This window comes from Schistocerca serialis, chromosome 2 (genome assembly GCF_023864345.2).
Source record: "Schistocerca serialis cubense isolate TAMUIC-IGC-003099 chromosome 2, iqSchSeri2.2, whole genome shotgun sequence".
Classification (NCBI taxonomy): Eukaryota; Metazoa; Arthropoda; class Insecta; order Orthoptera; family Acrididae; genus Schistocerca; species Schistocerca serialis.
The window spans coordinates 852,688,351-852,711,172 of NC_064639.1; the positions used below are offsets into that span (position 1 = coordinate 852,688,351).

The 22,822-nt window shown below is 37.7% G+C and overlaps 1 protein-coding gene across 1 annotated transcript in view; it reads right to left on the minus strand.

The window, feature by feature from the left end:
- Positions 1-90: 90 nt before the first annotated feature.
- Positions 91-22,822, minus strand: part of LOC126456464 (uncharacterized) — a 119,529-nt gene continuing 96,797 nt past the window's right edge. The window contains exons 7-8 of the mRNA XM_050092215.1: positions 7,534-7,666; positions 91-126 (exon numbers count right to left, since the gene is read on the minus strand). Coding sequence (XP_049948172.1) covers positions 91-126; positions 7,534-7,666 — 169 coding nt within the window. The remainder of the gene's footprint in view (positions 127-7,533; positions 7,667-22,822) is intronic.

Below are 22,822 nucleotides of genomic sequence, written 5' to 3' on the forward strand. Positions count from 1 at the left end.
TACAAAATGAACTGAGTTACTGTTTATCACAATATTTATACAATGGAACTGTGGGTGAAAACATTTGCATTTGAAACAGCTGGTACACATTTATCTGATGAGTAGGAGTGGCATGCTCCTGATCCACTGTAAAAGAAAACTGAAATTCATAATATTGTTAGAATATATGTTGGCTAGGATAAAATTTCTCATCTACTGTGCATCCTCGATAAACTTCTTCCCATTGTTGATCCCATAAATTCTCTCCATGTGCTATTACAAATTCGCAGTTTATGATTCCATGAAACTGTTGTTGTTGTTGTTGTTGTTGTTGTTGTGGTCTTCAGTCCTGAGACTGGTTTGATGCAGCTCTCCATGCTACTCTATCCTGTGCAAGGTTCTTCATCTCCCAGTACCTACTGCAACCTACATCCTTCTGAATTTGCTTAGTGTATTCATCTCTTGGTCTCCCTCTACAATTTTTACCCTCCACACTGCCCTCCAATACTAAACTGGTGATCCCTTGATGCCTCAACACATGTCCTACCAACCAATCCCTTCTTCTAGTCAAGTTGTGCCACAAACTTCTCTTCTCCCCAATCCTATTCAATACTTCCTCATTAGTTATGTGATCTACCCATCTAATCTTCAGCATTCTTCTGTAGCACCACATTTCAAAAGCTTCTATTCTCTTCTTGTCCAAACTATTTATCATCCATGTTTCACTTCCATACATGGCTACACTCCATACAAATACTTTCAGAAATGACTTCCTGACACTTAAATCTATACTCGATGTTAACAAATTTCTCTTCCTCAGAAACGCTTTCCTGGCCATTGCCAGTCTACATTTTATATCCTCTCTACTTCAACCATCATCAGTTATTTTGCTCCCCAAATAGCAAAATTCCTTTACTACTTTAAGTGTCTCATTTCCTAATCTAATTCCCTCAGCATCACCCGACTTAATTCGACTACATTCCATTATCCTCATTTTGCTTTTGTTGATGTTCATCTTATACCCTCATTTCAAGACACTATCCATTCCATTCAACTGCTCTTCACTTATTAGTTAAATCTGATTTGTTATGACTCTGTGTTGCCAATGTCCGAACTTGATACTCACATGAACCATTTAATGAGGGTTTCACACCTGTTTCATGGAAGATTGTTGTATTTAGAAATAAATTAGAAATAATTGTATCATATCCTTCTGTTCTTGTTCTGAATGTTACTGTGGGATCAAATCAAGTCAGGCATCATGAAATTCAAGTGACTTCAATCGGAACTACCTATGATCAAATAAATATTGAACTCTCCACATACCACTAGTTCCAACTTATTTCCTCTAAGTTTTATTAGAACCCTCTCTAGTTGCTTAATGAAACTGGAAGAATTTGCTGTACTAAGTCAGTATATTGTAAGAAATGCTGTCTTGTATGTTTTCAGGTCTATTACTGAAGTACAGGAATCAAAGAGTTGTTCAGTGCTGTACTCATTTATGTCAATATTCTGGGACTTTATTTCACTTCTGGTGTTAGCTGCTTGCTTCTGTCTTACAATGCACACCCACAGTAAAGTGACACTAAACTGTATCCACTATGGTGCATCTGTTCATTTCTTTGCTTTCAAATGATGTTCTGTTAGGCACAGCAGAACTGTTGAAATACCTTTAAATTATTCAGTTTCCTACAATGATATGAGAAGTTCATCTTTCTTGTTTAACAAGGTTCTTTATTCTGGCAGAGAAGTTTAAATTTATTATGATCACTACCGGTAACTTTTGTGTTGTCCAAGCTGTCATTTGCTGTTTCTACACTGATTGTTGCAACTGTGTCTATAATTACTCAGCAATTCTTTCTTTTGGGAGAATTTATGGAAAAAAGTTCTAGTAAAAAATATTGGAAATCACAATGACTGGACAGACAATGTTCAGATTACACAGAACGTATCAGAAATTTGTTATGAAAGAGAAGTTCAGAAGTAGATCATGTTGTGTGCAGTGCAACTATGTGAAGATTGATGCATTATACACACACATATGTGACTGCTCCATTCTGCTGAATAGATCCTGAAGCTCTGGATTTACACATTCAACAGAATGGTTCATCCTACATTTGTTGCATTGATCAAAGGATGACACAATCTATAGATGGGTGTGAAGAGAATTGTCAGCTATGTACCTGATGCTGTCCTCCACTGAATAGATGAGCTCACAGTCCAAACTGTTCTTAGCATCCACAATAATCACTCTATAACCTTCTTTCCAAGATTTTTCTCCAGAGAGCCCAAGACACAGGTGATATCTTTGCACGTGCAGTTTTCTTGAAAGAATTAGTTACTTGGTAATCCTTGATGCTGTTTGACCTATGTCTGTTCCATTTGTGGTTTTCAGATTAAATTCAGCACATATCACACCATCAAAGTAATAATCTTTAGCAATCACCATAGAACTGTCCAAATTCTCAACATTGTATATTGAAAACCATGGTAATATAAGTACTGCCTGCTCATGTTAATCATTGGTGTACTATTGATATTTTTAGGTAATAATTCATTTTGAATATGCGACTAAATATCTACAATGACTATACTCAGTTTTGTGTGAGAGATCCTATGACTCATTTCCTTTTTATCAAATGAAGACACAAAGTCTGTAAACAAGTTTCCAATCATGTTTGGCACTTTATGAATGGCTGTTCTGGTTGCATATGCTATACACAACGACCAGTTTCAGCAGCATCTGCCATCACTGGGTCTGTTACAAGCAGAAAATATTTAAAAAAATATTTATGTGACAAAAGGGCAAGCTATACAGAAGACCTAGGGATACATAGAAACATTATGAAAACCAATTCCAATATGGAACATGGGGAGAGATTTGTGGAGAGAAGAATGGTGTGTGATGACAACACATTCTGTAGTTAATTTGTTTCTAAAAGATTTTTTTCAATAGGCTGCTTTGATTTGCCTGAGCCAGCTGCACCCTGCATCCTCCCTCCCCCTTTCATCCACCATAACATGGCTAACAGTCATATACACCAGCCACACACACCATTAAGAATATTATGATTCCAGTATTATCTCAAACAGCCTGTGCATATATGGGTTTATGATAAGTGGTGGTAATGGTGTGGGAAAAGGATGTATCCAAAGGGTGGAGAGGCGGGTGAGGTGTTCCAGGGAGTCCAGACCCTTTCTCTCACCTAAAAGAAATTACACATGATGTAGATGCTGTGTAGTGAAATTAAAAGACATTTTTATTTTCAGTCCTATGACGAAAAAGGGATATCCACTATCAGTAGTCAGCAAGGCCAATGCTAGTTTTAAACTGTCTTTACAGTTTTAGCACTATAACCTATCACCCATTGCTGTTTTAGCCAGGACCAACTACTGGCCTTGCTTGAGTTCATTCGTTATTTTGTTAATCAGTTCAGTTCTTACTTGCAGTTGAATTTAATGTAAGTGCTACCATTTACTGTTTTTGTGGTGTGTGCTGTCATAACAAGAAAGAAGAGGAAAATTGATTTTGATTCACTTGCTAACATTACAGGTAATTTAAAAATATGAACACACTACTGCAATAGCCAAATTACCTATCTATAGCAGATTAATGTTAGCACTGGAGTCTATATTTGGAGGCTGGTAGAACTTTGAGCCTGCAATACTTCAGTATTTCACAAGGCAGTGAAGTAGTAAATATCAGAACAAATAACATAAAATTAAAATCAGTGCATAAAAATACGTTTGTCTCTGTTGCCCAAACATCATGTTGATGAACAAAAATATTGCCCAAATGGTGATGGTTGCAATTCCTTAAAAAAAATTGCTCAATGCTCTCATTACTAGGCCAAATGGCAAAATATTGCACAATATTGTCACATGCGTGGTATTCATTTATGAAAACCAGTACCTACATGGAACAGTGGGAAGGGGTTCATGTAGAGAAGAAGGGGTATGTGATGATAGCACATTCTATAGTTTGTTCATTTTTAAAAGAGTTTTTCAGTGGGCCACTTGAATTCATCTGAGCTGGCTGTGCCCACTGAAAAAATCTTTTAGAAACAAATTAACTACAGAATATGTTGTCATCACACCTTTCATCCAGTACCTATTTACACTCTTGTGCAATTCCAGGCACAACTAAATCTTAAATATGCTGTCATTTTTGCACTATCAAATGAATAAACATGCACAGTTAAAGGAAAAAACATGCACTATCAGAATTCAATTTTTTGTTATAATGTATTTTACTTTATTTTAAAACAATATACAACAACCAGTTTTTCCAAATTCTCGCCTGACCTGGGGTAGCTCTGCATGTTGAGATGCTGGGCTAGCAGTCCCTGAATTTGGGAGGTGATATGATTATCCATCTACCGGCAGCCTTGAAAATGTTTTTCTGTGGTTTTCCATTTTCAGTTTAGGCAAACCAGGGTTAGATTCGTATGATACACCACAACCAATTCCTTTCAGATACCTTTATTTCCTGGCAGTTTCCAATTCCCTTAAAGATGCAGCCCTCCACTTAAATGATTAGAACTGCGTCAAAAATGAGCCAAGCATCTCTTCAAGACTCCTGGCACTAAAAGCCATATGAAAAATAAATAATAATCCAAATTCTCCTCATTTAGGCTCACACATTTGTCTCACAGGACATTCTTTAATGCAGAAAATGATTTTTCTTACATTACAAGCAATTTTTTCCACCTAAAATTATCTAGCTTCTCTGTCTAACAGTGATCTCTTAATTCCAAAAGTCCTTTCAGTAACAATCAAAGTGTACAAAAAATTAGTGCTTGTGTATTCTAGATCACTTCCTTAGCCCCAATCCAGACTAAAGAAAAGAAGTAGACTGTAAAATGACCTTGGAGGATGAAGGAAGACTGGAGCATGACTGCTTCTTAGCAATTTGCCAGAATACAGCATTCCCAAGAAACGATTATACCCCTGCTTGGTGAAAACTCCAAAATCATTCTCAAGCTAAATGGTTTATCATTCTTTATGAAAATTTATAGAATAAATGAAAACTATGAATCTTTTTAAGCTTCTCTTTAACAAAACAGTCCCCCCTTGACAAAGTCCTCACTATCTCCTTGCCTGGGGACATTTTATACTTATACAAACCATAGATATAGCCTGCAGAGGGCACTAGTGTTCCAGTACATTTAGTAGTTTAAAAAGGATATGCATAATTAATTAAAGTGATTTCATGTAGCAAACTGTGTGCCTGACAATGAAAGCAGAATGTAGAAATCAAATCTATACTTAAAATCTTTTATAAGGTAATAAAAGACTTTTAGTAGAAACCTCCTAGTATGACTAAGTAAATAACACAACATTGTGTGAAAACAGTAATAAAATTTATAAAAAATAATGTAGACTCTATTAACAGAAACCTTTCAGCATGACAAAGCAAGTGGGAAGATTGTCAATGAAACAATAAATATTTAACTAAAAGTCTGGATAGTCATAATGCATTCAAAGTAGAATCCAGCTGGCTCCACTTGGAACATCTCTGTAAGCTGTTTAGTTTTCCTGTAGAGTTGCTTGCAGAAGGAAGTCCCAGTCTCTATGTCACCAGAGCCTCATTCACAAGGCTTTGCACTGAGTTGCAGCAGTGTGTGTGATCCTGGTTGTACTTGTAAGTTCCTGTATTAATTAAAGTAGGCATTCAACTTACACTCATTCTGCTCAGTCAGCAAAAACACCAGTCGCCATTTACTATATATGTAGATCTCAACTTCCTCTAATAAACAAATTCCTTTAGTTTAAGGACAAGACAATGCCCAGTCCTTGAAATAGAAGAAGGAGGAGGATGAGGAGAAGCAGAAGGAGGAGGAGATGGAAGAAAGCTCTCTGCCATAAATCTACACTAATTTGAACCTTATATCTGTCTGAATTTTGTCAAATAATATTAGTTGCTCCATATGTCATTTGGGTATTTATGTTTATCATATTAAACTGAAAATTCAGATTAATGAAAAAACATGCCAGCCAAGAACCACAATCAACATAGACAAAAGAAGAACAAGAATAGCCAGAAATGCGCAAAAAGCTTATTTATTGTCACACTAGTCAATTTCATATTCACCAATGACTTCACCTCAGAAGGCATGACTGACAAATAAATTAGTGGATCAATCTATGTGAACCAGCATGGCCTTGCCCTACACCAGTCTTCTCACATGCTGCATGGAAGTGACATTTGTCGACACCTGGAAGCTGTATCACCTGATGCTGCATAGATTTATTCATGATATATTTACGGTCTGAGCGCAGACTAAATAAGAAATCTTCCATTTCCCACAACAGCTTAAGTCTTTCTCACAATTCAAATTCACCTGGTCCTTCCTCATATCCAAATTGATCTTCCTTGATGTCAACTTCCAGCCCAATGGTGCTCATGCCCAAACCTTAGCCAACATGGAACCAACCAGTAATAATAATAATAACTTCATTTCATCAGCTGACAACTCTTCCCCTTCAAATGCTCCCTTACGTGCAGCAAAGCAATTTGTGACAAAAACATATAACACTCAATCACTCAAAAATAATATCAATAACATTTCTTAGGCTTTGCTGTCATGCAGATTTTGCATACAAACAAATTTCTCAGGCAGATTCCTCCTCTGACCACCTGATAAACATAGCTCCCAGTTTCAGTAAAGTCAAAAGAAATTCTAGAATCCTGCACCATCCAGATCTTGAATGCCTCTTCACATTGCTCTCCCAAGATTACAAATATCTAAAGTCAAGCCCTAAAACAAGTTAATTTCTCCCTGGTATCCTTTCCATACCATCTGTTGTGTCATTTACTCAATTACTTCTTTAGTTTTATTCTCACCCCACCTTCCTCAACCATTTTTTACCTTCTTCCTCACAATGATTTTCCTGACATCTTTTCTCATTTCATCCTATTTCTTAATTCTTTCCTCCTTTCATTTCTCTTCCTCAATAATTCATCCTTGCTTTTCACTGGAAGAGAGGAGAGGGAAAAAACAGACTGTCAGTGGTGGATGACAAATTAGGATTACTACTGTTAAAAATTTCTTAGTTCTTGTGGATGTCCATTTCAAAGCCCATTTTAAGTTTTTTTTTCAAGTTCATTGTTTTTAATAGTAATGATCAGGTTTAGCTTGAGTGTTACAAAACAACATGTAGATCACAGAAATAAAAGCTTCTCAAATTGCCTATGTAATTCACTAACTGTATAGGACACACCAAATCTTGTTATCCCTTTGTTAAAACATACAATATTTTTGGTATTATTCAAATATTATGCTTGTTATAAAATTAGAATAGAAAATAGAACATTTAGTAAACAGAAAAGTACAATTCTCAAATTACAGAATGAACTGAGCTTATAAGCCTATAGGACATGAACCATACATAGACAAATTGGTAATATTAAATAAATAATCTGCAGAAATATACTCTTGAAAACAAAGTTTGTTAACAAATTATTCTTTGTCTGTAAAGCATACACAGTCTCTCACATACAGCTTCCATGATCAGACACATAGAGGAAAATATTATTCCTACAACTAATACACAGATAATAGGAACAACATTCTTGATTTCCATGACATTGCTTTCAACTTCCAACTGGTGAGATGATGTATCACGAATATTGTAAAAAATTAACATATGATTCAGCAAACCAGCTCCTCTTAATATCTGGATGCTGTAAAATAAGTAAGAATATTGTTACAAAATTTCTCAATAAAATATAGCCAGGTACTTGTTTTTGATCTAGCTATGCATGAAACATATCACCATAAGATATTAAAAGACAAATTGTTTGTGGCAACATTCTGAAATTAACACTGTGGCTGTCTCTCCAATACTACGATTTTCATAATACTGCAATGTCTCCAACTATTTTTCTGTACATAGTTCATTAACAGACATCTTATCTTATATGTTCTAAAATGATACCACATTACTGCAGTTCAAAAAACTGATAGGGATAGTCATAAGGCTTTAATTACCACCTTGAAAAAAGTCAACCTCCAACCATTAAGCTTGGTGATGAAGTAAGTTCTTCTCTACATACTCACTCTGCAACAAGGCATATTTTCCACACTGGAAGATATTTAGTAGGAACCTGCATCCTGGCTTTTCAGGAAACATTTCACCTTGAAAATCCCCTTCTCATCATTCTGAAAATGCCTGTCACACAACAGTTTCTTTATCTGAGGAAACAGGGAGAAGTCACTGAGTTCCTCATCAGGAGAATATAGGGGAGTAAGACAAAATATGACAGCCCAAAAACAGCAGCAGGTGTTATTGAATCCTGTGCAGAATGAGCTGGGCCATTTCATGAAATAAAAACACTCCCATGGACAGTTTCCTGTGAAGGAGAATTTGCCCCTTATGAGTATAATCTGTTAGACTACATCATGACAGTCACAAAAAGCACTCAGTCTCACCTTGGTCAATGATGATTGGGTCTTCAGGTTTTCTGCTTGCTTGCTCCTTGTTTTGGGGTCAGTGATATACACAACACTCACTCTTTGTGATTAGGTAGCTAAAGAAATCATCTGTCTTGGGCTGACACTGTTGCATCATTTCTGTTACTGTCTCAGATGTGCAGGCTTTTGAATAGGTGTGAGCAGCCACAGAATATAGCAGACACCGACCTTTGTCACATCAAAATGTAATGCAAGACATTAGAAACTGATTCATGAGTGGTATTTATTTTTACCACTACCATCTTGCTTGTGATAAGCCAGCTTTTGACCATCAGGGCCTTCAGTTCCCCTTTGATTCCCAGTTCTTCACAGACAGAGATGGTGTACCACTTCATTCTTTGTCATTCAGATGTGTTTGACCACACAGGAAGTTATGCACCACCTAACCACTATGTCAAATGAGGGTGCATTGTTGCCATACATTTACATCATGGATTGTTGCTCCATTGATTCCCTTCAATGGCTAAAAATGAATTACTTTATCATGCACAATACTCCACTTTATCACTGGGCTGTGCCATTTTGTTTTCATTCCTCTCTGCTAACAATGATTGCACTTTGTCACAATAATGGATATTCCTGGATGGAAAAGTACAAAAATAAGGGAAAGGCAACCACTCCCCATGACTGTCAAATGTGTGGCACACAGAAACATGTAACAGAAAACAGTATTCATATCAGCTTTCAAGTTCTTGCTCCTTTCCTACTAAAAGTACACACATTTACACACCCAATTACACAGATGCCCAGGTGCACACCTCCATGAAAGTGGATCTCACCGTTCCCAAGGAGTTTGCATTTGAGTGTCTGTATTTTGTGTGTGACCACATGTAGTATTACTATAAAAAGAGCGGGAGCTGAAAAACTAGGTGAATACTGCTTTCTGTTGTGTGTTAGTATGTGCCATGCATTGGTCAGTCATTGTTCTTTTCTTATTTTACACAGTGGTTGCACTTTATTGTCTATACTTCCGCCCCACAACAAAATGCACTACTTCTGCTAACGCACATGTCTTAAGAAACACATTAATTTCCTTAAAACAAAATGCACTACTTCTGCTAACGCACATGTCTTAAGAAACACATTAATTTCCTTAACTCACAGTTCCTATGACTTATATCATTTTGACTGTGAACATTAATTTTCATTTTAAAAATCACATTTCTCAAGAAACTTAAAATGACAATAAAATGACTAAAATAACTCCAATCTTGCAGGCATCGATGGTGGCCCTACAACAATCTTAGAGAAGAGTGCTCTAAACACAGTTGCAGTACTTAAACACTTATGTGACTGCTCACTTCAAGCAAGCTTATCCCCAATGCTTTGAAAACATCTAAGGTAATTCCAACATATAAAAAAATTTGGATAGAGAATGTAAAAACTACAGGCCCATCACTATTTCCTCCCATATTTCAAAAGTATTAAAAAAGGTCATGTCGGCCAAATTCATGAAATTTGTAAGTTAAAAAAAAATTGATCTTCCACTTTCAACAGCTGCAGTCCCTTTAACAACCACCACTACTACTTGAAAATAACAGCTGAATAACAATTCCCACATACTGACAGCAACAGCTGAACTCATTGACATAAGACTGGCCCTGATACAGAATCTTGACAATGCATTATATTCTCAGTATTATTACAATTAATATTGTATGTAAATGACAATGATAAAGTAACACAAATAATTTCACATGTGATATCAAGGCCAAGAGAAAATAAAAACATATTTTTAATTATCTGTTTTGTGGATTACAAAGCTTTTAGTGCTAAAGTTCATAAAATGAGTCTCTTCAACAACACCGCAGGAGATGGAGGCTAGTGTTGAGATCCATAGTGTTCATGCAAAAAAAGAAGTGAAAATTATACCAATAAAAACAGCATGTGCGTGAACTGTAGTGATGAAATCAGAAAGTTAAATGATCATGTAAGTAGTCTGCAGCTAACCATTAATATCCAGATGAGCAAACTAAAGAAACTTACATCTTAAAAGTGTGTACCAACAGCAAACTTGCCACACAGTAACCTCAAAATTTCAGGCAAAGTGATAAACAAAGTGCCACATTCTCAACAAAGCTTATTACATGAACCTAATATAGTGTTCAGAAGCAGATTCAGTGTGCAATCAACTGTGCGAGATAAGAAACATTGCGCATGTGATAATACTCATTTGTGAGCTGAATGTGAAACTACAAATATGCAGAATGATACATCTGAAAGAATGCTTAACAACTCAGTTACTGTCATGAAATAAAAAGAGTCTGAAAGACCTGAACTCTTGTGAGACTTAAATACCAGGTGTTTGTCCAGTGCTGATATTAAATGTTTGGGCTATAACACTGGTGGCCCTTCTAAACATGCAAAGAAACCCGAATGAAAAAAAAAGTAGTTGTTATGGCAGACAGTCATGGTTGTGGATATGCCCACCTTCTGAATGGTCAATCCAGTGTACAAACAATTGCTTACATAAAACCTGGTGCTTCTATGTCGGAAGTTTGGAAGCATGTACAATCCACAGATATTGCTGACTTATCTTCTGAAGACTTTGTTGTGCTATAGTGGGTCAAATGACGTGTAAAAAAACGAAACTCACAAAACAAAACAAGAATTAAAAGGTGCTTAGGACAGTTGACAAACACAAACGTTTTAGTGCTGAACATCCCACACTGGCATGACTTACCATCTTGATCATGCATAAATAAAGAAATAATCAAAGCTAACCAACAAATTTCATTCCTTTGCAAACATTTCCAAAATGTACAACTCGTAAATGTTAACAATATTGGGGGCAGATTCCGCACATTACATGGATTGCACATTAACAATATGGGGGAAAAACTGCTTGTCAAAAAAATTAAAGAAGTTACAAACAAGAGGCATCAAATACTCAAAAGCAAAATCATCCCGGGTTTGCCCCCTCCCCCTCCCGCTACCCACTTGATTGCCTCCCCCCCCCCCTCTCCCCCGTTGCCCCCCTCCCTCCTCCCAAAGTTCAAAGGAAACAACGTCAGCAAGACTTCAGTCACCAACATCAGCAGCAAGAAAAGGTGCCTCCAGTATTCAGTCACAGCAATAACAATGAATGCAGTAACAGCTCCACCAATTGCAGACGCAGCTCCAATACCAGCAGCAAAATCATCAACAGTAACATCAGCAGCAGAATTAACAACTGGAGCAGCTGAAAAATTAACAGGGGAGCCAGACACAGAAGAAAATTCTGCAGCCGATGATAACAGAAGAATAAGTGCAGTAGGGAAAAGAAAAGCTGTACTCCCAGTACACCTGAATGGATTTTTATTGACAAGATAAAGGTAAATGATCATTTAAATATGCCAAAGTCTAAAAAATCATTTAATTTCATGCTGATTCATCAAAATGTCCAATTAAATCAAAACAAATTAAGTGAACTTGAAATTTTATTTACTGATAAGTTAGAAAACGCTTCTGTAATGTGTATAACTAAACAATGGCTGCCTAAAGATGCAATGTCACTCACAAAACTTCCAGACTTCAATCTTTCATCATTCTCTAGAACTACATCTAGTCATGGAGGGTGATGGATATTTGTTAAAAGTGGTATTGATTACTGTAACATAAAACCCATTGAACTGCTAGCTGAAGAGAAAGGTTTTGAAGCATCTGCAGTTAAACTCTCCTCATTAAAATTAATAATCATCTGTGTATATAAGAGCCCTGATGGGAACTTAAATGATTTCTATCATCAACTAGAAGCAGCTTTAAATACTATACAAAACTTCAACAAAATAGTGATAATATGTGGAGTTTTTATTATTGATTTTCAAGAAATCTCAAAAGACCAACAAAGCATAATGGCCCTACTGGAAACATATAACATAAAAGCCACCATACATTCTCCTACAAGAGTTACACCAACATAAGCTCAACAGTTGATCAGATATTAATAATCACAAATGTAAATCACAAATTCTACATCTACATCTACATCCATAATCGGCAAACCATCTGACGGTGTGTGGCGGAGGGTACTTTGAGCAGCTCTATCGGTTCTCCCTTCTATTCCAGTCTCGTATTGTTCACAGAAAGAAAGATTATTGGTATGCCTCTGTGTGGACTCTAATCTCTCTGATTTTATCCTCATGGTCTCTTCGTGTGATATACGTAGGAGGGAGCAATATACTGCTTGACTCCTCGGTTAAGGTATGTTCTCAAAACTTCAACAAACGACTGTACTGAGCTACTGAGGGTCTCTTTTGCAGAGACTTCCACTGGAGTTTATATATCATCTCCGTAATGCTTTTACGATTATTAAATGAATATGCTGGAAATCTTCATACTGGCTTCAGTGACCACTATGCACAGTTTATTGTTTTATGCACCCCAAGCAAAACAAATGAGAAAGAGGGACTTGTAAAAGAAACAAGAAAATTCAGTAAGAAACAAACGTTTTTATATAGAGACTAAGTGAAGAAACTTGGTACAAAGTGTGTACTTGTGAAAAGACCAACAAAAAGTTTGAAAAATTCATGGAAATATTCATGTCATACTTCAAAGCTGCATGTACATTTAAAAAAAATGTCAACTTAACTTCAAAGAGAAAAAATGAGTTACTACAGGTATTAGAATCTCTTGTGCAGAGAAGAGAAGATTGCACAATACAGCAAAGACACAGAACACATCTCATGAATTTCATTATACCTGAAGAATCACAAGAGGATGCTCAAAAATGTTGTAAGGAAAACTAAAACAATGGAAAATGACAAATACATTGAAAATTAGAAAAAACAAATCTAAAGCTATATGGGAAGTTATAAAAAATCAAATAGCAAGTGAAGCCAAACAATACAAAAATATAAACTTATGTTACGAAGGACAAATTATTTCTTGCTCAACAAAAATTGCAGAGACTTTCAACAAATATTTTGTAAGCATAAGTAAACAGTTGGTGAGTTGACCGGAAGAACACAACAAAATATCGACTCCATCATCCAATAGCATAATAAATGTTTCTACATCATTGCCTTTTCACCCACAAAGACAGAAGAAATTTTATCAGTTATAAAAACCTTGAAAACAGAGTACTCATGTGAAATTGATGGAGTACCAGATGTGATTATTAAAAAATTCTGTCTTGGCTTGCAGCTGAACCCATGACACACTTGTGCAACAGCTCACTGGCATCAGGAACCTTCCCTCCATGTTTAAAAACAGCAAAACTGAAACCACTGCTCAAAAAAGGAAATGCAGAAGACATTTCAATTATAGGTCAATAGCTCTACTGCCTGTATTTTCAAAAATTTTATAATTTTTTTTTATAAAAGATGATTTCCTAAATAAACATAAAATTCTCTCTCCCTCACAGCATGGTTTCAGGAAAGGCTGTTCAACTGAGATTCCAATATTTGAATTTCTTCATGAAATCTATGCTAAATTGGATGAGACTGAGTTTGTGACAGGCATATGTGTTGATTTATCAAAAGCTTTCGTCATTGACCATAATGCTCTACTGCAGAAGCTTGACCAATTAGGAATTAGAGGTATATCCAATGAGTGGCTCAGGGCATACCTTGTGGCCACAAACAGGTGGTTGAAGTGCAATATACTGACCATAACAAAATCAGCTACTACTACTCAGGATATGAAAATGTGAAATACGGCGTCCCTCAAGGATCAGTAATAGGACCCATTGCGTTTCTCCTCTATGTCAATGATCTTATATACAATAAGTATTGCCAAACTACCTTCCAATTTGCAGACAATACAAGCTTCCTTATTAGGGGAAAGCAGAAGAAAAACTAAAAGACTCTGCTATCCAAAGAATGAACAGTGTAGAGCAGTGGTTCAGCTATAACAAGCTATTTATAAACAAAGAAAAGACAGCAGCACTGAACTTCCACAATCTAAAAGGAAGGTACCACCCAAACATACAAATAGGACTACGGACAGAATTCCTGAAAGTGTTGACAGATCAAAATTTATGGGATTCTGGCTCCAGAACAACACAAAATGGGAGGTACACATTGAATGTCTGCAAAGAAAACTAAGCAAAACCTGCTACATGACAAGGATCTTAAAAAGTTGTTGCAGCAAAGCCAGACTGTTAAATGTATACTAGTCCTATGTGCATTCTGTAATTAAATATGGCATAATCTTCTGGAGTAATGCAACAACAAATACTTAACTTTTCACATAAAAATTTACAATAATCTGCCTACCCATATTAAATCAGTAAATAAACTCAGTAGTTTTAAGGCTGAACCAAAGGCATATTTAATTGATCATTGCTATTACAGTCTGACAGAGTACCTAGAAACCAAACAACAAAAATAAAGATGCATTATGAATATTCTACTGTGTGTGTTGTCTCGAATGTTTGTTGTATACATGATTCTTTGCTAAATTACTTAAATATCTAGTCCCTAGGAATGCAATACAAATTGTATTTTATGTTTTAAAGACTTAACCATATCCAATATCCTTGTATATATTCTATACATGTAGGATTAGAAGGACTAAAATAAATAAATATTACAATATGCAAATTTTCACTATTATTAAATCAGCATTTCAGTTTCCCACAATAACGGTAACTCAAATGTCAAATATTTATCATTCTACATTAAAAACAGTGTTCCAGTGCATTCTAAAGACTAGTAATTTAAAGTCTGTTTAGATAATGATCATTTAGTTCAGACAGCTTATAAAATTTTATTAAAGTACCTTCTTCTGAAGTTTAATTTTTGACATTAGCATTGCCGTAAAATGGTCAGTATAAGTTGACAATTAAGACATGACCTGAATATATGTAATTAAATTATAGTGTGTTGTGATCTTTAGTAACCACATGTATTGATAAATACAGTTTGTGATCATAATCTGTTACACTACAAGCTCCATGGTTAATGTGCTGGTGTCAGCAAACACTGATAAAACTACACTTTATTTTTAGGCCTGTCTATTTTGATTCATGGAAGTAGCGTCAAGTTAAGGCAATTCTCTTCTCAGAAGGGGCGCTAGAAGAGGTTATTTTCACTGATTTACGATGTCATTGTAGCTATTTCTCCACTGCTACCTTTACCAATATACCAAGAAATTTTTGAATATGTCTACTACTCCCTTTATTTTATTCAAGCAAAAAACATTAAAAATAGGTGGTAAGTCATCATCACTATCATCTATAAAACACTATACACAAAAAATATCATAATTACATTTAGTAAGTCTACAGAGCCAGCTTTGTGTACAGACTCATACAAAGATTCACTAATTTCAACAATCATGAAAAGGATAGATTGCTGCTCACCATAAAGAAGGTACAATGAGATGCAGATAGGCAAAATGAAAAGACTGTTGCAGACTGAGCTTTCAGCCAAAGCCTTCTTCAGAAAAGATAGGGAAACACACACAGATTCACACAAGCAGCACACCTGACACACACATGACTGCTATCTCCGGACTCTTGTCAGACGGCTACTCTTGCGTTGAAGGAAAGTAGCGATCTGGATTGGGACTGCAATGGGGAAGGGATAGCAGGTACATGTGGTGGGGGAGAAGAGCACTGTCTAATGGAGCACGCAGGGACTGGGATGCAGCGGGACAAGATTGCCAGGCAAAATGTTGTTATAGTTGTGTTGTGTCCTGGGCGGGGGGAGGGGGGGGGGGGGCGGGGAACAGGAATGGGGAAGAGACTGGTAGGTGAATTGGCATAGAACAGCACACAATAAAGGTGAGGGGACGTGAATTGGTAGGAGGTTATAGGACAGAGGTGACAGCGAATGTGTTGTAAGAATAACTCCCATCTGCACAGTTCAAAAAAGCTGATGGTGGAGGGGAGGATTGGGATGGTTCTGGTTGTGAAGCAGCCATTTATATCAAACATGTTATGTTCAGCTTCATGTCGTGGCACAGGGCGGTCCACTTTGTGCCTGGCCATAGTTTGGTGGTGGTCATTCATCCTGGTTAACAGCTGGTTGGTAGTCACATGAAGACAAAAATGCTGTGAAATGAATGAAGCAGAGCTGGTAAATGACATGGCTGCTTTCATGGGTGACCTGGTCTCTGATGTTTTTGGATAAGTGTGTGACAAGAGTAGAATAGGAAGTGATGTGTAGGGGGATTGGGTAGGTCTTGCACCTGGATCTTCCACAGCAATATGATCCCTCTGGCAAGGGACTGGGACTGGGAGTGGCATAGGAAGGGACTAAGATATTGTGATGGTTGATTGGGTGATCAAACAACACATTATGAGGGGTGGAAAGGATCCTGGATGTGATGTCCCTTATTTCATCATGATAGATAACCAAAGCCCTGATGAAGGATGTGGTTCAGTTGTTCCAGTCTGGGATGGTATTGGATGATAAGGACGGTGCTCCTTTCCTTTCTAGCTGGTTTTTGGGGATAGTAGGAGGTTTGGGGGTCTGTTGGGATATGACAAGTGAAATCTGTTTGTGGGTAAGGTGTGGGGGATAGTACCCATCTGCGAAGGCCTTTGTGAGACTTTCAGCATACTGGACAAAGGAATTCTTTTCACTACAGATACACTGTCCTCAGTGGCCAGGCTGTAAGGGAGGATTTTTAGTGTAGAAAGGATGGCATCTGTTGAAATGTAGGTATTGTTGGTGGTTAGTGTGTTTAATGTGGACAGAGGTGTGGATGGCACCGACAGAAAGGAGATGATCGACACGCAGGAAGGTGGCACACTGGGTTGAGGAGGACCAGGTGAAGCAGATGGGAGAGGTTGTGAAGGAATGAGGACAGAGTGCCTCCGACCCGAGTCCAGATAATGAAAATATCATCAGTGAACCTGAACCAGTCCAGCTGGTTCTGGATTTGGGAGGCTAGAAAGGATTCTTCTATATTCCAATAAACAAGTTTTTATAAGATGTTGCCATGCAGGTGCCCATGGCTGTACTGCAGATTTGCTTGTATACCTTCCCTTCAAAGAAGGAGAGGTTGCCACCTTGCCACCTTGGTGCACTACTATCCAGCACTATCCTACCCACAATGTTCCTCTTCTTCAACTCCTCATAGCACCCAAACCCTTCCTAGCTCACCTTTCAACTTGCCACATCCCCCAAAACTCCCTACCAACACTCCACTAAATCCAGAGCTGAAGAAATCATAGAAACCTGCTGTTAAACTTTCCACCAATATCTTCAGCCCAACTGAAGTTTCCATCCTATCCAAAGGGCTCACATTCAGCTCTGCACCCAAATTTAACCATGTTGGACTTGTAAAGATCCACTGTCCTCCTCAGGAGCCCTTCAATGGAAATACTTCTTTGCCATCTATCCGTGTACCAAAACCAACCTAATCCCAACATTGAATTCTGCCTCTCCCAGTTCATACCACCATTGAATCACGATTCTCCACCAACCCCCCCCCCCCCGTCCCCCCCTCTCCTCCCCCCTTCCCCCCCAGTCACCTTGCACTGATCCAACCCCTGATGACATCCAGACATTCCTTACTGTCAACCTGGCTTGGCCTGTAGAAAAATGTAAGTTAATGCGGATAAGTAGGAAGAACAAACCTGTCATGCTCTAATATGGTATTACTAGTGTCCTGCTTCACACAGTCAAGTAATTTAAATATCTGGGCATAATGTTACAAATCAGTATGAAATTGAATGAACATGTGAGAACTGTGGTAGGGAAGGTGAACGGTCGACTTTGGTTTATTGGGAGAATTTTAGGAAAGAGTGCTTCGCCTTTAAAGGAGAGTGCATACAGAATGCTGCTATGACCTATTCTTGAGTACAGTTGGAGTGTTTAAGATGAGACTGAAGAAAAACATTGAAGAAACTCAAGGGCAGGCTCCTAGATTCGTTATCAGTATGTTCAAACAACACATAAGTGTTATGGGCATGCTTCGTGAACTCAAATGGGAATGCCTGGAGGGAAGGCAATGTTCTTTCCAGCAAACATTATTGAGAAAATTTAAAGAACCACCATTTGAAGTTGACTACTGAAAGATTCTACTGCTGCCAATATGCATTACACGTAAGGGCCATGAAGGTAAGATATGAGAAATTAGGCCTCATATACAGGCATACAGACAGTCATTTTTCCCTCACTCTATTTGCGAGTGATATGGAAAAGGAAATGACTAGTAGTGGTACAGGGTACCCTCCACAGAGTATCTATGTAGATGTAGATCATCTTTCCCCAAGTACCTTCCTAAGAACACCAACCTTTCAGCAGGAGAAAGGATAGCCACACACAGCCTCCAACCTGGCACTCACCTGCAGACCAAGGTTCTGCCTCTGCCAGTTGTCCACTTATAAAGTCTGTCAGAATTATCCCATTCCAGAAGTCCAGGATAATCCTCAGTCCCTACTTAAAGCCTTAGGCCCTTCTCAGAATCCCTCCCTCGAATCCATTTCCCTCCTCACCACTGTGACACCCCACACAAACACCTTGATGCTCCTCAAAATCCACAAATCCAACAATCTTTGATAACCCATTATAGCTGCTTATTATGTCCCACTCCTGCCCCCCACCCCCACCCCCCACCCCCCACCCCCACCCACAAAAAAGAATTTCAGCTTTCATTGACCAACACCTCCAACTAATTGCCCAAAATTTACCCTCCCACATCAAAGATACCAACTACTTCCTTCACCAGCTCTCAAAAATCCCCACCCCTTTACATCCTGAATCCCTACTAGTCACTGTTGATGCCACTTGTCCACACACCAACATCCCTCATGCCCATGATCCTGCCACTATTGAACACTACCTATCCCAACATCCTTCAGATTTCAGACCCACTACCTCATTTCCATACACCTTACCAATTATATGCTGTTTCACAACTATTTATCCTTTGAAGGGAAATTATATGAACAAAGTTGCAGCACAGTCATGGACACCTGCATGGCACCCTCCTATGCTAAACTGTTTATGTTTCACCTAGATAAAACTTTTTTAGCCTCCCAATACCTCAAACCCCTGGTCTGGTTCATGTTCACTTATGATATCTTCATGATGTAGACTAAGGTCAAGACACCCTATCCTCATTCCTTCACAACCTCAATATCTTCTCTCCCATCAACTTCTCTTGGTGCTCCTCAACCCAGCATGCCACCTTCTTGGACATTGATGACCTCCTCTCTGATGGCTCCATCCACACCTCCGTCCACATTAAACACACTAACCACCAACAGCACCAGCATTTTACAGCTACCACCACTTCCACACTAAAGAATCCCTCCCATACAGCCTGACCACCCAGGAATGGCATATCTGCCGTGATAGGAAATCCCATGCCCAGTATGACTTCACAGTCACTCTCGCCCAGAACTACTCCACAAACAGATTTCCTATGCCATATCCCCACAAACCACCAATCCTCCCACCAACCCAAGAACCAGCTAGAAAGGAGCACACTCTTCATCACCCAATATCACCCCAAATTGGAGCAACTGAACCACATCCTTTGCCAGGGCTTTGGTTACCTATCATCATAACCTGACTGTTGCTTTCATTCAATGCAACAGCTGCAGTCTGGCCAGAGCAGCCAGGGATAGTGGTCATGTGTGCATGGGATGTGCCTGCTTGTGTGAATTTGTGGGTGTTTTCTGTTCTTTTCTGAAGAATTTAGGTGACAGCTCAGCTTGTAACAGTCCTTTCATCATGCCTGCCAGCAACTCATTGTGTCTCTTTTATGGCACCAAAATCTATCCTTTTCATAACTGTCAATATTCCAACCTGGGTTTCCCATTGTTATATTCAGTTATTCAGTTTTATGAATAACAGAATTGCTAATGATTACTTAATAACCCCAATGGATGTGCAAATGGCGGATATGGAGGTACTGATATGAATTTCAACACCTATGTCCAGTGGGGGACTGTTTACTATGTGTTATTAATTATGAATTTATGGTTTCCACCACTGCTAGGTTTAATAGAACTATAATTGCTTAACATGTGCTTATTGGTGACTTATCACTTGGAATTTATTCAATTTAATCTGGAACTATCTCATAGTAATTTCTGTTGTGGGTCAAATAAATATAATGCCAAGAACTTTTACTGTGTCATTTGTGGTCTAATACACAACTTTAATTTGTTGATAAAGAAATTAATTTTATTCAACATGCATTCTTGACCATAAATGAAGCCTATAATGGATTATATGAAGATATCAAATACAACAGAACACACTTGCACTATTCTACTTATAGATCAAATAATCAACATACACATGCTTGTAACACATCAGTCTTCACTTATTTTTATGAGAAATGCTAACCCATCATGTTCTTATTCTCATGTAACCTACTTGCATACTTGTTATGCCACTGGGGACTCTATATTCAATTGGATCTGTCCCTTTTGTATTCACAAAATCTATTGGGTCTCTGTTGTTTGTGAATGTGTCTAGGTTACTGTGGTTTTCAGTGTGGCAAGATCTCTTGATATAATTTCAATCTCCATCTTTCTCCTCCAAATTGCAATATATTTTGTGCACTACCACCTACACAGGGAGAAATGACCATTGTAATAAAATAAGAGAGATCATAGCTTGCACAGGATTTAGGTGTTCATTTTTCCCACATGCTGTTTGAGAGTGGAAAGATCAAGCAACAGATTGAAAGCAGATCTATGAACCCACTGCCTAAAACTTTAGTTTTCATTGTACAGTAATGAAATACATGTGGGTATAAAATGATATAAATTTTAATGCCTAACAAAACTCAAAGAAATTGTGTTCATATGCAAAGTCAGTGAGACACCAAAATTAATGCCCAAAGACACATGGATGGCAAAAACAGAATTTGAAGCTGAGATCACTCCAGACTATGCTCAGTGGTTGAAAGAAAACACAGGTATAATATTAGTTAAATCCATCTGTTGTAGAATATTTTGAACACAAGTACCTCAAACAGAATGATCTCCTCCATTCCAAGAATCAAGTATTCTAAAAACATTGGTCATGCAAAATAAATCTCACATTTTGTTCATAATGTGCCCCAAAAGCCACAGATCCAGGTCATCAGGTAAATGAAGTATTTCCTGCCTTCCAAAAAGGATTTTATTCAGTACCGTACCAATGCTTGTTAGTGAAACTATGATTTTATGGGTTATCAAAGGAAATTTATGACTGGACTGAGAATTTCTCGGTAGAAAGTAAATTACATTGGAAGCTCTATGTGACTGTTTGTTGATATTGCTGCTATACAGAAAAGTTACAGTGCTAGAAAACTGTAGTGAAATGCAGGAAGATATACAGATGATTGATGGATAGTGCAGGGATTGGAAGTTGACCTTCAGCATAAACAATTTAATGTATTGTGCATAAATAGGTAAAAAGTCCTATTATTAAATGACTACACAAGAGCCAAACAATCAGCAGATACACTCACATCCATTAAATCTGAAGGAGTAAGCATTCAGAATTATTTAAAGTGTTATAACCACATAAAATGATTGTAGGAATGGAGTAACATTCAGTGAAAAATTTCTCAGGAAATTTCATCCACCCAAGAAGGAGGTATATTACAATACCTTTGTTTGAGCAATTCAACAGAGTTTAACAACCTAGAATCCTTAGCAGATAGGACTGGTAGAGGAAACAGAGCAGAGGGGTTCATTTTATCACAGTTAAGTAAGTGTGAAAGCATTATGGAAATGCTCATCCAGCTCCAGCATATGCTACAAGAGAGGCATTGTACATTGCAGTGCAGTTTAATGTTAAAATTCCAATAGCATATATTCCTAGAATCTGAGCTCCTCACATGGGGCCTAACCAACAATCATTCTTCCTGGGCACTATTCACAACTGGAACTAGAAAGAGGGAAGAGACAGTGATACACAAAGGATCCTCCACCACACAACACAAAGTGGCTTGTGAGGTATATATGAAGATTTTGATTATGTAGTGTTACTGCTGAAGAAGCTGTAAGGAGGGCACAGTGTGTTTCTTAGATGGAGAGGTGTCAAGAGGTGTAGAACTAACTTCAGGTATACCACATGGTAGTAGTAGGGAATCTTGTTGTTCATGTTATACATAAATGACGTAGCAGATGATATTAATAGTAATCTCCAGATTTTTGCAGATGATGCAATAATCTGTAACAATGAGCTGTCAGAAAAAACACCTGAACAGGCATTTAGTCAGATTTTGATGAGATTACAATGTGATGCAGTGATTGGCAATTTTCTTTAAATATTCAGAAGTGTAGAATCGTGCACTTCATAAAATATTATGAGTGAAATATCAATGAGCTGCAACTGGAATCAGTCAAATATTCAAGTACCTGGGTGCAAAAATTTTTCTCAAATGTGTGGAATGCATACCAAATAAGACTGACAGGGAATACTGACTGTATGGGAACAAGATACGAATAGCAGTATAGGGAATAAACTGTCCCCAGTAAT